Source organism: Hyaena hyaena, unplaced genomic scaffold (genome assembly GCF_003009895.1).
Source record: "Hyaena hyaena isolate Hyena2069 unplaced genomic scaffold, ASM300989v1 scaffold_385, whole genome shotgun sequence".
In the NCBI taxonomy this organism is placed as follows: Eukaryota; Metazoa; Chordata; class Mammalia; order Carnivora; family Hyaenidae; genus Hyaena; species Hyaena hyaena.
Window position 1 is genome coordinate 1,679,522 of NW_024081022.1, and position 15,745 is coordinate 1,695,266.

Genomic DNA, 15,745 nt, shown 5'->3' on the forward strand with positions numbered 1-15,745 from the left:
CCCCTTCAGAGCGACTGCGATCGGCAGGCTTCATTCTACTGAATTGTTGTGCAACTATCGCCACCAACTGAAGAACATTCCCGTCCCTCCGAGAAGGCGTGAGGGGGCGCGGCCGCTGAGCCAGGTTGTGTCTCAGCACTCGCCTCTCCTGGACGTTCCGTAGACACAGAACCACACAGGCCGTGGCCTATGGCTCTTGCTTTGCCATGCTTTTTTTTTCTTCTAAAGCAAGCTTTATGTCCGACGTGGGGCTTGAACTCACGACCCCAAGATCAAGAGCCGGACGCTCCACCGACTGAGCTGGCCAGGCGCCCCTGCCGCGTACTCTTCGTGAATCTTCTAAACAATCCTGAGGTCAAAATTCCCCTGTGAACCCGTGTCCCCGGCTTCCGCTGTCCTTTGTCTAGCAGCAGCACTGACACCAGGACAGCCACAGTCCCTGAGGTGGTCAGGAGACCAGCCTCCCCGCCTCACTGGCGCCGCACGAGTGGGCACGTGGTGGGCGGGCGGCCCCAGCGCGGCAACACCACCGACACCCCACAGGCGTTACTTAAAAGTATTTTTTTATTTAACTTTAATTTCTGAGGTAAAATACTTTTTTCTTTCAACTTCCATAACAAAATACAGAGCTATCAGATACCCCTGGAAAAAATATGTATATTATACATATATTTCTATAACGTTACATCATATATATATATAATATATATGCAAAAATTTGAAGACTTTATAGAAAGAGGAACGTCTAAAAGGCACTGCACGATGGAGGCGATCGCTGACGCATATGTACACAGCGCACTGCCGTGGCGATGGCGATGCTAGTGAAGCCCCCCCCCCCCGTGTGAGTGCCCCACTCACAGATCCCTGCCTCGCAATCCTGTGACTCAGAGAACACTTAGATGTTTCCGAACGAGCAAGCCGGGACTCTCTCCACCCCACCAAAATGAAAAATAGAACTGCTCTCCAAAGAATGGATTAAAAATTTTCTTTTAAGCAAAATTAAAATGTATGTTCCATTACCCTTTACAAAACAAAAGGTATACACATAATTATGAAATAAATTAAAAAAAAACAAAACAAAACAACAACAGACAGCCAACTGACTACCCGCTTGGTGAGAAGTGATGTACTTCAACTACCTTTTAATGCTTCGGAAAGTTCTGGGCCCACGGAGGAGCCGGGCGCGGCGGCTCTGTTGGCTGGCTGCTGGTGTGTCGCAGCGCAGCTTGACAGCGGAGGTGTGGGGACCCGGGGGCCGCGTGCTGCACTCCTAGCCATCCTTTTAGAGCAAAACAAAAGAGCTCAGCAGCACTGGACGCCCTTCGGAGATCACTGCTATTTTCTCTAGAGTTAAAAAAGCAAACTGTTTGCATGAACAAGCTCTTGATCAATGAAATTCCAAGATTTAGATCTGCAAAGTCTTAAATGCTTGGCACGGCAAAATGGGGGAGAAAACGGGCCTGGTCTCGTCCCCCCCTTCCCACCTGCTGCTGGGCAGTGATGAAATGCACGCAGAAGAGAAAGGCCTGGCTTTGTGCCGGACCGGCGACAGGTGCCTGTCAGGAACGGTCCTGGGGGTGAGGAAGTACCTCCCAGCCCTCTGCCCCGGGAAATGTCAACGACTTCCACATTGCCGGGCCCTTCCTGGGGCCCCTTCCTGCGCAAGCCCGGGCTCCGCTCCGTAGAAGGACCCGCCCGCCCCAGGCCGTGTGCAGTGCGAATCAACCCACGATTTACCGAAGGAATGGCAGTCAAAGGGAACAGTAAAACACCAAACAATTTCTTAAAGCCAAAAACATTTTTCATGGAGTTGAACATTTTTCGAGAGTGTTTTTTTCAAGTGTAAAAGCAGTGACTTTTTGTTCAAACAGAAGCAGCATCTAGGAATTAATTCTGGCACTTGGGTTCCAGGGGGTTACAGGTACGCGTCACGGATTCTTCTCCCTCATTTTAAAGGCCTCGAGTTTCTATTCCTGAGTTCATACCGACACGTGCCGGCCCTCCCCTCTCGTGGGCGGGGCGGCCAGCCTCCCTGGTTAGGTCGGGCAGCGCCAAGCAGAGATCTTTCCTCCACCTGCCTGGGCCTGCTTTCTGATCCGAGGTAAGAGGTGCAGAGAAAGAAATGGACAAGAACAGAACCAACCCCAAGAAGCCTGAACGGGGAGCCCTGCGCAGCCTGACCAAAGCCTGAGTTGATAGAGAGACCACTGGCCCCATCCCTTCCTAGGGAAAGGCAAGTCACTATTTGGAATTTGATCGAGGAGGACACCTGCCAGAGAACAGAGTGATGGACTCAAGTTGTCCCAAGTCACCTACCAACCCGCTCCCCGGCTCTGACCTTTCCCCGCCCTCCAGCACTCAAGTTTTTAAAAAAGACCCCCCACCCCATTAAAAGACAACCTCTGAATGCTTCTTAGGGTACAGAGCTGACTCGGGCTACGGTGCAGTCAGGGGCCCCTCCACTTCCTAACAGTGTCCCTGTGCCCACTCGATGCCCCCTTCCTAACAGGTCACCTTCTCTCTGCCCACCTCCCGGACGCCAGGCAGACGGGAGCCACTTCGGCATCTCCACATGCCACGCAGTTATGCACACGCGCACGCGGTGGCTGTGGCTTCTCTCTGCCCCTGTAAGGTCTCTCTTGCTTCACGTCAGAGCGATACTTTCCCGTTCCTTCAGGCCGAGGGAAGGGGATTCCCCGTGGAGAAACCGCTCCCCACTGTCTGGGTGAACCAGAGTCCCACACGGGGTGGTCAGCTGATCATGAGGACTAGAACAATCTAGGGAAACAAGCAAAGCAGGAACGCACCCCCATGACATGACAGACCCTAACTCCTGCGTTCCCCCCAGGCTCCATGTGGCTGCCTTCCGTGTCTCCGCCCGCCCCTCCTTCGGTCTCCAACATCCACTCGACCCCCCACTACCTTCTGCATTTCCAGGTACCACCTGCCTGTCGCCCCCAAACCCACTGTTCTGCTTCCCGTCCCAGTGATGTTCAAGGGAACAACCAAATGCCAGCTGAGAACTTAACCTGGTTTCCTCATTCCTGGCTTGTCTGAAAAGGTGTCCGTGCCCTTCTCCGGGCTCCTGCTGACAGACCCGTGTCAGGGTAAAGTGTGCTCACTGTTAAGGCTTGACTGAAGGATTGGCCAGAGGACCAGACACGACGAAAGACGTGTCCCACGTCGTGCCGCTCAGCACGCCCACGGCCACACCGTGGCCTGGCTCTCCACTCTCCAAACCCACGACGGATGAGGAAAGACGAAGATCATTTCTGTACGTGTTTTGTTTTTAAAGGCATTGGGTTCCATCCTCCCGCCTCTTCTCTCTTCCCTGAACCAGACTTCACAGCTCCTCAGGGCGCCTCCCTACACGAAGCAGGGGAAAGTCCGAGAAACGTGCAGCGGGGCCCCTGGCCCCACAGCCACCCCCGCCACACCGTGACTGGTGCGACGTCTCATATTCCCTGCGAATGTTTTTTTTTAAAGGAAAGGAAAAAAACGCCAAATAACAACAAAGGAAAAGAGGAAAAAAAGCAACATCGGAACATGCCTCTGTCCCTTTAAGACTGAGATGATCTCACTCTGCCCCTGAAATAATTACACAGAACACCTCCGGCGACACCCATGGCATTAGTGGTCTCAGCGCTCACCCTCCCGATCACGCCCTATTCCCTTTCCCGTGTCTCAGAGCAAAAGAAATTCATTAATGGCTTTCCATATATAAATACGATAGAAAAGAAGTCTGGAACCTGAACTAGACAGGGCCAGGCGTGCCGTGGCCCCGAGAGTTTGTCGGGGAAGCATGAGCCTCCCCAGGAAGCGGAGGCCCCTCCTCCCCTCAGTTCATCCACCTCCCCGCGTGCTGCTCACACCCCACCTAATTTACAACAGAAGGCGCCCATCCCGATCCCCAAACATAAAAAGACAAGTCTATGCCCCTAGAATAATCAAACCAGTCTAACTCCCTCCCCCCGCCCCCCCAATCTCGCTACATAAATACACGGACGCGTGTGACTCGAGCACAAACAGCCCCCGGCCCCCGGGTCTACGCGTCGGCGGCTGCGGCCAGGCCCCGGGGCCCCGGGCCTCTCCAGAGGGCGGCGCCGCTCTTACTGGGCTCGCGGGCTTCAGGGCCGTCGTTCCAGCGCCGCTTCAGCCGGAGCTTCGGGGGCATCAGCGCATCTTCCTTCTTCTCGGGTGCGCCGGTCTCCCTGCCAGGCCTGTCCTCACTGTCTTCAGCCACCTCTAGGGGCTCTTCGCTCGGGGCGCCGGCGGGCGCCAAGGGCCAGACAGGGGCAGCCGGGCGGGCAAAGACGGTGCCCTTCTCCTCCTCCGTGGTCCGGCCCGGCACAGTGCCCTCCCCCTGGGAGCGCTCCTCCTCTCGCACCACCTGCCCGAGGCTCTGCGGATCCTTGTCGGACGCTGGCTCCACCTTAATTCTTGGGGGGATGGGAGCCGCGGCAGGGATGGGCTCCTCGCTGCTCACCACCCTCTCCCGGTGCTTCCGGCCGGCCGGCGGTGGCTGCAGCTTGATGGAAAATGGGGCCGACTCCTCAGGATGCCCCTGGCACTGCAGCGGCGGGACCACGAGGCCCGGGTAACGGGGGAAGGTCCGCGGACTCAGGTGGTAGTTGAACACGGAGCAGGCTTGAGAATGCAGGTAGTGTTTCATTTCCTCAGGGTTGAAGGAGAAGCAGCCGCCGGCGGCGAAGGGGCTCAGGCCCGGTGATGGGCTGTAGGAGAAGATGGTGGGCGTCAGGGACAGGGCAGGGGAGATGGGGACGTTGAGCACGCCCCCGCGGCCAGGGAGCGGAGAGACGGCGAAGGGGCTGTGGGGGTCGGGGTACATCCCGGGCCTGGTGAACAGAGGAAGCATGATGTCCGGCTTGCGTTTCTGATGGCCGATGCCCCCTGCAGCGACGGCACTCCGGGAGGACAGCAGGTCCACGCCCCGGCGCCAATCGGCGGCCGGACTGTCGTCCAGCTCCGGCAGCTCGGCCTTTCTGTCGGTGCCGCTCCCAGACTCCTGGCCGGAAGCGCTGAGGGAGCCGGTGGAGAAGCGCCCAGGCTGCACGTCGCCTGTCGGAGACTGGGTGTCCAGAGGGGGGAAATGGAACCGGGAAGAGGCCGTCGGCACTGGTGGCGCACTCTGGGGAACCACACCTGTGGGGGCGGAGGAAACAGAGACCACTTTAGAGGACGGGTCACCCGCCGCCAGCACGCTCGCTCACGCCTCGTACGCATGTCTACGTGGTGTCACGGCAGGAAGCGCATGCTTGGCCGCCCTGTCTTGCAGCAGCTGCAGCCCGGCCCCCTCCCCAGCCTCCAGCCCGCCTGTGGTCACAGCACTTTGTGACGTCCTGGTCCATCCTTGTTCATCTGCACGCAAACATCAGTCCTCGAAGGTAGGGGCTCCCTGCTGTTCACAATAAGCCGTTGTAAGGCGGCGGGGGGGTTAACGGTTTGGTGGCACCCAGTACTGGTCAGTGGGACGAACAGATGGGCACCCTTCTCGGCACCTCGAAATTCTGCGCATGTATCACCTGTTGCAATTCTCAGCTTTGCAAACAGTATTATTTTCATAATTTTTTAAGGCTTACTTGTGAGAGACAGTGTGAGCAGGGGAGGGGCAGAGAGAGGGAGGGACAGAGCAGCTCCAGGCTCCAAGCTGTCAGCACAGAGTCCAGTTCGGGGCTCAAACCTATGAACTGCGAGGTCACAACCTGAGGCTCAGTCAGACACTTAATTGATGGAGCCCCCAGGCGCCCCTCTTTTTTTATTTTATCCTATACAATGGTCTCCATTCCCCTCCTGCTTCCAACATTTCCCAGCACCGAGGAGGCTGGGGGCAAACGCGGGGCCTACCGCTCCCTCCCCCACATCCGCCTGCGGAGACTGAAACTCTAACTGACGCAGAAACCAACACACACTAAACGTCAACTCAGAGGCCTGCAAGGTCTCAGCTCCCCCCAAAGGTCCTTCTATATCCAAGCTGCAGGGGAGGGGTGCCATGTGAGGCCTCAGAGACCCTCTGGGCCCCGGGCGAGTGACCCCGACCTCCCTCAGTGATGACACCAGGAGGGCTTTCTACACTCCCAGGCAGAGAAGAGGGAAAAGGAAAAAAGAAGAAAAGCCAAGTAAGTGAAAGTACCAGACTGAGAGAAGAGACGAGAGGGCACGAGGCGTGGTGTGGCCGGGAACTGCCTCCATCAGCTGCCCCCTTCCGTGGCTGATACAGCGGGCCACCCTCGGCCAGGGCTCTGGAGGTGGCTGGGCTGTGCACTGTGGCTTTCTAGGCACACGCAACTGAGTGGCCGTGCCATCGCAGCGTTTCTGATACCCAAGTTCCATAGGAACGGCTCCGGAGGGCCTTTTCCCACTGAAACCAAGAACTTAATCTTGTAACTGGGAAAAACTACCAGATGGCCCTGTATATATAATCCGAGCAGGATCAAGGTCATCTCAGACCAAAAGTACCCCTTCTACCAGCCTATTCGTGGCTTCAATTCTACTTTTTCACTCATTCGGGTCTTGATCATGCATTAAGAGCACCTGTACTGAAAAGCAGACAGCTGCTTCTGTGTGTCTGGAGGTGTGTTCTGGGGAGCACCAGGGAGGGAAGAAGGTCCTGTCTTCTCCTAGACGGTTTAGTTTTTTTGTTTTGTTTTCAAATTAAAAAATTTTTTAATGTTTTATTTATTTTTGAAAGAGAGTGAGCGAGTGCGTGAGCAGGGGAGGGGCAGAGAAAGAGGGAGACATAGACTCTGAAGCAGGCTCCAGGCTCTGAGCTGTCAGCACACAGCCCAACGCGGGGCTCAAACTCAACGAACCGTGAGATCATGACCTGAGCCAAAGTCGGATGCTCAACTGATGGGAGCCTCCCAGGTGCCCGTTTTGTTTTTTTCCCCAAACTGGATGCTATTTCCTCCCTCGCACAGGCTAAGGTATGCTGATTTGCAAGAACACAGAACACACAGCTCTCTCCAAATGCACCGGGAAGGCGCCCCCTGGGAGCAGTGCTGGAGCAGCACCCTGGGCCGTCACCTCCGGCGCTGAGTAGCAGCACCACTTTTGTACGGGTTAGACATGTCGAGAGAACAGATCTAAGACTTTGTTTGAAAAATTAGCTTGCTGCTTAAAAAACTCTGAATAACACTACTTTGGAAGATGACCACCTTCAAGGAGCCGCTAGGAAGTCTGGGTAGCAAGGCTGAAAAATCTGGGTCTGAATCTCAGTTCTGGGGGTGCCTGGGTGGCTCAGTCAGCTGAGCGTTCAACTTCAACTCAGGGCATGACCTCGCAGCTCATGAGTTCGAGCTCCACATTGGGCTCTCTGCTGACAGTGCACCACACACTCTGGGTCCTCAGTCTCCCCCTCTCTCAAAAATAAATATACGTTAAAAAAAAAAAAAACTCATGCTCTCTCTCAAAAATAAAAAAAACATTAAAATTTTTTTAAAAAATTAAATTAAAAAATGGTAAAAGGCACGTGTTTGATTACGTACCATTTGTTAGACAAGAGTATTAGAACAATGTCTTATTTCCTGGGTGTGTTAATGTAATTGTGCTTATTTTTTTTTTTTAATTTTTTTTTTAATGTTTTATTTATTTCTAGGAGAGAGAGAGAGACAGGGTGAGCAGGGGAGGGTCAGAGAGAGAGGGAGTCACAGACTAAAACAGGCTCCAGGCTCTGAGCTGGCAGTCAGCACAGGGCCCAACGCGGGGCTCAAACCCANCTGAAACAGGCTCCAGGCTCTGAGCTGGCAGTCAGCACAGAGCCCAACGCGGGGCTCAAACCCACGAACCGCGAGATCATGACCTAAGTGAAAGTCGGTCGCTTAACCGACTAAGCCACCCAGGCGCCCCTAATGTAATTGTGCTTATGGAAGACCTAAGAGGTGACAGGGGAGAAATGTCATGACACCTACAACTTAACTCAAAGAGACTTATTACAAAGTATATATAAGAGACAAAGCAGGGGTGCTGGGGGACTCGGACAGTTGAGCGTCCAACTCTTGTTTTTGGCTCAGGTCATGATCTCATGTTAGTGAGTTTGAGCCCCACATCAGGCTCTGCACCGACAGAGCCTTCTCTCTCTTTCAAAGATAAACTTTATTTATTTAGTGTTTTATTTGTTGAGAAAGAGAGAGAGAGTGAGCAGGGGAGGTACGGGCGGAGGGGGGAGATACAGAATATGAAGCAGGCTCCAGGCTCCAAGCTGTCAGCACAGAGCCTAACGTGGGGCTCGAACCCACAAGCTGTGAGATCAGGACCTAAGCCGAAGTTGGCCGCTTAACAGACTGAGCCACCCAGGCGCCCCTCAAAAATAAACTTAAAAAAAAAAAGAGAATAAATGAGGCAACAACGTCCACCATTAGTGAATCTAGATGAAGGATTCACCGTTCTATTTTTTCCACTTTTTTAAAAGTAGGTTTAAAGTTTTCCAAAATAAAGAGAAATGTGAAAAACCAGGGAGGGGGTGGGAGGCATAGAGTGAGAGGTCTCAAATCTACCTTTGGAATGGCCTGTCCTGCTCCCCACCCCCCCACCCTCTGCCCCACCCTGACAGATAATCATTTTTACTGGCATCTTCTGTACCTTCCCAATGTTTCTTATGCAAAAGCAGTAAACAATAAAAATACTCATTCAATAATGTATTTCATAGAATGCTTTGATAAAGACGAAGCTCGAGACACTGTAAACAGAAGTACTTCCAATACCATCCACATGTTAAGCACTCTACCCTAAACCATCAACAGTGAGGGGGACTGCAAGGAAGGGAAAAGAGCGCTCACTTTGCTGTTTACTCTAAGTGTCTGTGTTATTTGGGAGTGTTACCATCAGCATCTCCGGTTTCTTAAAAGTACACACACATTACCATCTGGACATGATCTCTCTGACGTACATCAAAACCCACAGGGCTCTGCTACTTGAGAGTGCTTTCCACATTTCACGCTGTTACTCAATTGTGTTAGATCTCCTATATCTGATCTCTGCCACTAAATTGTAAGTTCTTTGAGGGAAAGAACTCCTCCATAATCTTTTTGTCTTTCGGACTTAACATATTACTTGTTGAGCAAATGAATGAATCCCAATTTGGGGGAGGAAAATATGACCTACTGAATAAGAGTGAGTTTCAGTAGCTCAGGAACTGTTTCCTGAGGAATTGTTCAACAGGTTAACTGTACTCACCCTGCCCTTTAATCTCAGACTCTGGTGTCATCCGTAATTTTAGCATTTATAACATGTGACTATGGAGACGTACAGTTTAATGGGCTGGGAGAGCTGAATAATTCATAAAAACACCCAGCAGAAGTACCTCCATTAAGCAGTTGTTCACTAAATGTGACATTTCTCCGTCATCGTGAAAGTTAAACCTGAAACGAAATTTGGTCTCTCTGGGTAAAAGTTCTTTATGACCTGAGGACTCCAGCTCTTTGGAGTTATCTGTACCCAGGACGTATGCGACCAAGTGGTACACACAAACAAACAAAATGCATACTTTTGCTTCCTCTGTGACTAATCGTCATTTGATTAGGGTCCTGAGTTTAGTTAAGGATCAAGGCTGGACCAACTGCTTTCATCTGGGAGAAGAGGCTGTGCTAGGCCATTACTGCTGGGCTAGCAGCCCAGAGACCTCACAGAGTGAGGGTCCAGATTCTCCTGCCCTGGAAAAGCATTGAACTCCCAAGGGCTAATGGATGTGCCCCATTCCAGGCTCTCCAAGTGGCTGGCCTTCCGGGTTTTCAATGGACAAAAATGGGTCATAACAAAAGCAGTGAACCCTTTTTGGGGCAGGAGGTATGGAAAACCAACAAATTCTTCAAAACTGCTGGTGTGCGCACCCACAGTCTCAACTCCTCTAGGTGCGCAGAAGGGGACAAGAGTGAAAAACAGAAGGAACAGGATTCCAGTGGCGAGAATAGGTCTGATTGCCTAACACCTCTCCCTCAGGCACAAGGAAAGAAAACAGGTTGTAATTAGAGAGACGCATTCCAATACCACTTTTTTTTTTTTTTTTTAACACACGCCCCAGGGACGGGAGGGAGTGGCCGAAGGAGAGCCTGGACTGTGGGAGGAGCTCGGGCTAAAACTGCCCTAACTTGTTGTGCGCAGTAATTAGCCACCTATGATGGATCTCAGTGTTATATCCTCTCGGCCACACCCCCGCTCTGATTTTTCAAGTTTCTTCCAACTTTTCTCCGAGAACTCAGAATTTGCAGAATTATAAATCAGACTTCTCTGCCTTAACACACAATGCCACAAAAGCAGAGTACTGGTGGGCTGGTCAAAAACTAGTTAAGTACAATGTTTTCTTGGACAGGGAGGGAGAAGACTTGTATCTGAAACAAAACAAAACCGAGCCCCTTCAGAGAGAAGGGGCTTTCTGCGTGGGCAGAAGCGGACCTCAACCCTTTGTGAGGGGCGGCCACGGAGAGCGGTTAGAGGGGAGTCTAGAGGGAGCCTTGCTGCACTTAAGAGGAAAGAAGGCCAAACAACCCCAGATCTCAGCCTCCGAAGAGCTGCTGGTGCAGATCAAAGACGCAGCTTTTCACTGCAAACACCCGAACCTCCTCTCCTGCGATTAAGGATGCTGTGGTTTTGATGATATTCGCTTGATAAGGGAGAGCTTGGTAGTTTCATAGAAAATCGGAAGTGTTTGTAGAAACGGCCCCGTCTATGAAAGGGACGCTGGGCAGGGTGTTAACACTGAGTTCTGAACTGAAAGATGAACACAAATCCACGGAACATGGCTCCTGAAGAGGACAGGGCAGGAGTAACTGGGAGATGCAAACAATACGCAGAAAAGGGAACCTAAGACACAACTAAACAAATCTCTGATGCCACAGAGCCCTCCACTCCCTGTGCGGGACAAACAGGGAGACCCAAGCAACACCCGGGGGGGCAAGCCCCCTGATGCCAGTATTTCCAAAACTCCTTCAACATGCCAGGTCTTAGACTCAGGCTTTTAAAATTCTTTCTCAATTCAAAATCCATTCCCCACTGGAACGGTCCGCCTCTTACCACTTGATCGAATGTTGATGAATGGGTAGTTGGGCATCACCAGCTTGTTGAAGTTAAATTTGTAAGTAAATCTCTTCCCTTTGGTTTTATGAAGGATTCTCTTGTTGTAATAGTATCTGTAAAAACAGGAATATGTGTCAACTTACCTTCCAGCCATGGACAGTTTCTGATACACTTAGGGAACCACTCAGACGAACAGTTCCTGCTCTGAATTACATGGAAAACATCACTATCATTCTGCAGCCTGGCCTTCAGGTTAGGGCTAGGACACCTATGAGCTTACGGTTCCCATTCCATTTTCAAGCTAAGTTCTGGTCCCCGGCCAGAGCTTTACAACAACCATTGCACTTTCAGATCCTGAACACCTATCGTGGTCCCTGTTACTTTTTGTTGTCCGTCACTCTACACTTTCAATCCCATAGTCCATTTCCTTCCTGTGCCACTGTGCGTCGCTGCCTTGCCCAGGCAGGGGCAGACTGGTCTCCTGGGAGACCTGATAAGGCTGGTCTGGTGGCCTGAGCACAGAGCGCAGACCCAGAAACGCAGAGCTGTTTGCCGGTGGCAGGTCGGACGATCATGTATCCTGATCTGGGAACAAGCTGTTGGCCTGGCCTGCTGCACTCTCACAAGGATGTGAGCGGCTCTAACACAGCTGCCGTGGATTTGACATTCAAGGTCACTACGGAAGAAAGGCAGGGGCTTCAATGGACCCCGAAGCTCTGGCACCGCATCTATTCAGCGGCACAGGTTACAAACTACCTTCTGACCCCTTGAGGGCTAACTGACAAGGGGAAACACAGAATCCCAGAAAGCTTGAAGTGGTCAATCTTGAGACCTGCTGGAGCAACCTTTGGACCGACAATGGAGCTCCCAGATATGGGTCCGGAACAGTGAGGTCAGCACCGTTCCGTGAGCCCTCCTTCCATGAGCCCGCCTCACTTTCCCATTCCTTCTAGGAGAGCCTAAAGAGAGAAATTCTAACCACTTTCTAACAGGGAAGTCTAAACTCATCCTTTGCATTCTAAATGAGGTCCAATCTGTGTTTCACCACACACCCTCGCCCACTGCTGAGCAGCCTCGGCTGTCTGTCAGGATCCGATGCCAACCACGTTGGAATTCCCTCCTACATATAACCAAAGATATGCCTCTTCCCTCCTGTTCCTGTGCTACTCAGACTCAGCAGCTCTTCTACTCCCACTTTAAAGCTACACATTATTATTCACTCAGGTAGCACAGTCTCTTACCACCTGACACCCTTTTTATCCAACATTCACCAAACTGCGTAGCCTCCTTGCAATCTGTTAACACAGTGGATCTGGGGATCCTTTCCCTCACCTGAGGGCCCGGCTCAGCTTGTCGTAATTCATCTGTGGCTTGCACTTCCTGCGGCCCCAGAGGCGGGCCACCTCGTCCGGGTCCTTGATGACAAACTCGCCGTACTCCCCCTGCTGCCAGGCGATGACATGGCGGAACTCCTCCTTCTGCAGCAGCTCCAGGATGAAGTGCCAGAGCTGGATCTGCCGGGAGCCGGGGGACGACTCGGTTTTGTAGGCCCAGTCGGGAAACTGATACCCTTTAATGTGAAAAGGGCAAGATCAAGGTGGTCAGGAGTTAGGTACATACCGATCAGTACCCCTGACTGCACATTCTGACGCTCAGGATCTCTAGAGTGCTGTGCAAACATGCCATAAACACCCCTCCGGTCAGCCAGGGCTAACCACGGGGGCGGGGGGGGGGGGGAAGAGCAAAGACACGTCATCTTTCCTGTGGCAACCATCTAATCTGCTAGAGCTGGACAGCAGCACCAAGGTGTCCCAACCTGTCGCCCTTTCCTACGTTACTAAACGTCACACCTACTTTCCAAGAGAGCATGAAAGTTCCAACAGAAACAAATGGGAAACACAAACTAATGTTTTAGGAAAATACAGCTGAAAACCCCTTTACAACCCCCCCCCCCCCAACCGGGTGGAACTGTGCTTCCACCAGGGAGGAGACTCTGAAGCCCCGGATAAAGGGCGGGGACCAGACATGTTACGTACATGCTACATTCGTAAGACACAAGCCCGCACTGTGCTGGCAGTGCCTGCCCAGTCAGGGTCTGTCTGGTCCCGGTCTGACATCTGTGAACAGAGCCCGAGGGGAGGGAAAAGGAACCCCGGAGGGACATTCCAGGTACATCAGAGATGATTAACTTCTGCTCACCTCCACCTCCTTCCGGCTTGTCCACGATGCTACAGCCTGCTTTCATTTTCACCCTCCTGCTGAGAGACACAAGCCACATCAATTACTTTAAGGTGCTCTTTATTTATTACCTTCCAAGGTTTTCCCAACCTTCCGGCCCTGTTGTTGCCTCCTTATGTAACCCTCTTTCTTTTCAGCATGTCGCCTCCAAACTGCTAATCCCCGAGTCACCAAATGATGGTCCTGGCTCGGGTCATCAGCTCCAAAGGCCGTAATTACTCTCACCTGACTTCAAACCACAAAATGTAAACACCGTCTTTAATATTTGCTTTCTTCCTCCAGACGAGCCCTTCAGATGTGAAAAAGGAAGAGTGCCGTGGAAATGGGTCCAGAGAGGCCGCCAAAACAGGCCAAACGGTTTTTCTTCACTACCAGACAGGCCCAGATGCCAACGCACACACGCCTGGGTTCACCCAGATGTACCAGCTTAACACAGCGAAAAAAACCCAAGTCCATCAGCCACTGAAGAAAACATCTGATTTTGATTTATTTTGCTGAATTACAGGAGATGGGAGAAGGAAAACTCCCACCCAGTCAGAAACTGACCCCTCCTCTTTGAAAAACACAGTGGGATCCAGGAAATAAACACGCCACATGCAGCTACGTTACTTCCAGAAGTATTTTTACATTTTCTCCCGTTAACAGGGAGGAGAACAGGCAGGCATTTCTGGGAAGCTTCTGCTCAGTAAGCGCAGGGAGTCCTGCTGATCTGAATTCATTCCACCCAGATTTACAGCTCGATAGGTTTCCTGTTCCTAGCAGCAAGCAGCTTTGTATCAGTCAGCCCTTTAGCAGAAAGGAGGGAGGGGTGAAGCCGCCTGGGGAGATGCGGGCAGGAGCGGGCAGAGCCACACTCTCGGTTCCCCAGGGTGCATGACGGGCCGCAGCACCCACATCAACAAGAGAGCTCCTGGCCGAACGTAGGTGCCTCCGTGGCCTCAGGGAGGGGTGGGGGCGAATTCCTGATCTTGGAAGTTTCATCTAACCAGTATTCCTCTAGAACCTTTGAGCTTTTTTTTCAGCACACAAAGATAGTAAGTTTCAGTCTATAAAACGACTGGCGAACGAGGGCGACATAAACACCCCAAAGGAAGGAGAGAGCAGACACAAACACAGACACGCAGTCGCGTACACAACAACAAGGCCTCCGAGCCCAGGCCAGGGCTGCCTCTCCCGGCGGCTCCCACGTCCGCGACAACGAGGCAGGAAAACACCGCTCTCCGCCGCTCCGGGAAGCTGCCCCGGACTCTAAGCCCCGGATCGGCCCGGTCGGAACGCGGGGCCAACATTCTGCCGCAGGAATGCCCTCCAACCGCACGACTCGAGGGTGCGCGTCCCGCCACAGAAACCCTCCTCCCGACACCCCGATCGCCACCTCGCAGGAGCCGGGAGACGCCTTTCCATTCCGCCCACAGAGTCCCCGCGAGGCCGCTCGTCGCACGTCTGCAACCTCCCCGGGCCCTCGCCCTTCCACAGCTCGCGAGGGCGAGGCGCTCCGAGGCCGGCGCTGCGGCTCCACCGCTGCGGCGTCCCGGCCCCCACGGCCTGCCTCCCTCCGGCCTCCGGCCAGGCCGGCCTCGCCGCGGGGCCCCGCGGAGCCACCACACGAACGCGCCCCGGCTCCCCTCACACTCCGCGGCCCTGCCGCCCCCGCGCTGCCGGCAGCCAGGCCGGGCCGGTACGTGGCCCGCTGGGCGGCCCGACCCCGGGGATGCCGCCCGCGAGGTTCAGGGTCGGCACGGGAGGGCCCGGGGACGAGGCCGCGGCTCACCTCTCCCCGGCGCGGCCCGTCTTCGCTCCGGTCTCCTCCGCGGCGTCTCCAGCTCCTCCTCATCCACCCCAGCAGGAAGTGACCTCCGCCGCCGCTGGCGTCACTTCCGCCCATGACAGGGGGGCGGGGAACGGGGCGGAGCCGGCCGGCCGGGCTCCCCTCCTGGGCCGCGCCCCCGTCCCTCTCCCCTTCGCAGACGCCGACTTCCGCCGCCGCCCCGCCCCCGCACGCTCCTGCTGCCGGGCGCCGCGCTGCGTCACGCCGCGGGGGCACGTCACGCACGCTGGCGGGGGCGGTGTGGTGCGGACGCACTGGCGGACTGGGTGGGGGACCCGCGCGAGTCGCGGGCTGGCGTCTGGCAGACCTCCCCACCTCCCCCGCGGGAGTCGCCCTGCCCGCCGAGGGGGCTCTCCGCGCCCGGGGGAGGGTCGCCGCGGGGACCCCAGGGCCCGGCCGCGTCCGGTCCTGCTGTCCGGAGCCCAGCCGCTGCCTCGCCTCCTCCCCAGGTCGTTCTTGTGTGTGAGGGGGGTCATTCGCAGCGAGGGGGCCTCGGGCAGGTGGACCCCGCCTCCCCCGGCGGGTGTGGGCGCGGGCGGGTGTCACCGGGGGCGGGGGCAGTGGGCGTCGGGAAGGGAGAGGATAAGAGCGGCAGCGCGGGAGAAGGGAGCGGCACTGCAGGGGGGTTGTCCTGTTGTTTTCGTGGTGCCG

At 54.2% G+C, this 15,745-nt stretch overlaps 1 protein-coding gene across 2 annotated transcripts; it reads right to left on the reverse strand.

The window, feature by feature from the left end:
* Positions 1–3,138: 3,138 nt before the first annotated feature.
* On the reverse strand, positions 3,139–15,114 carry LOC120244714 (ETS translocation variant 3). Of its 2 annotated transcripts, none has more exons than XM_039251438.1 (5): positions 15,038–15,114; positions 13,228–13,286; positions 12,361–12,598; positions 11,026–11,141; positions 3,139–5,163 (listed from the first exon to the last, which is right to left on the reverse strand). In XM_039251438.1, the coding sequence occupies exons 2-5, from the start codon at positions 13,271–13,273 to the stop codon at positions 4,046–4,048; spliced, it is 1,518 nt and encodes a 505-aa protein (XP_039107369.1). In that variant the 5' UTR covers positions 13,274–13,286; positions 15,038–15,114; the 3' UTR covers positions 3,139–4,045. The 2 variants fall into 2 exon arrangements, with proteins under 2 accessions (XP_039107369.1, XP_039107370.1); XM_039251439.1 differs by having other exon boundaries at positions 13,228–13,283; positions 15,038–15,109.
* Between the last annotated feature and the right edge of the window lie 631 nt (positions 15,115–15,745).

Bases quoted from the DNA above. Each gene is read 5' to 3' on its own strand.
- LOC120244714 (XM_039251438.1), bottom strand. From the start codon at position 13,273: ATGAAAGCAGGCTGTAGCATCGTGGACAAGCCGGAAGGAGGTGGAG. The intron at 12,599-13,227 runs GTGAGCAGAAGT...TTCACATTAAAG, and splicing joins CAAGCCGGAAGGAGGTGGAG to GGTATCAGTTTCCCGACTGG. The intron at 5,164-11,025 runs GTAAGAGGCGGA...CCGCCCCCACAG, and splicing joins CATCAACATTCGATCAAGTG to GTGTGGTTCCCCAGAGTGCG.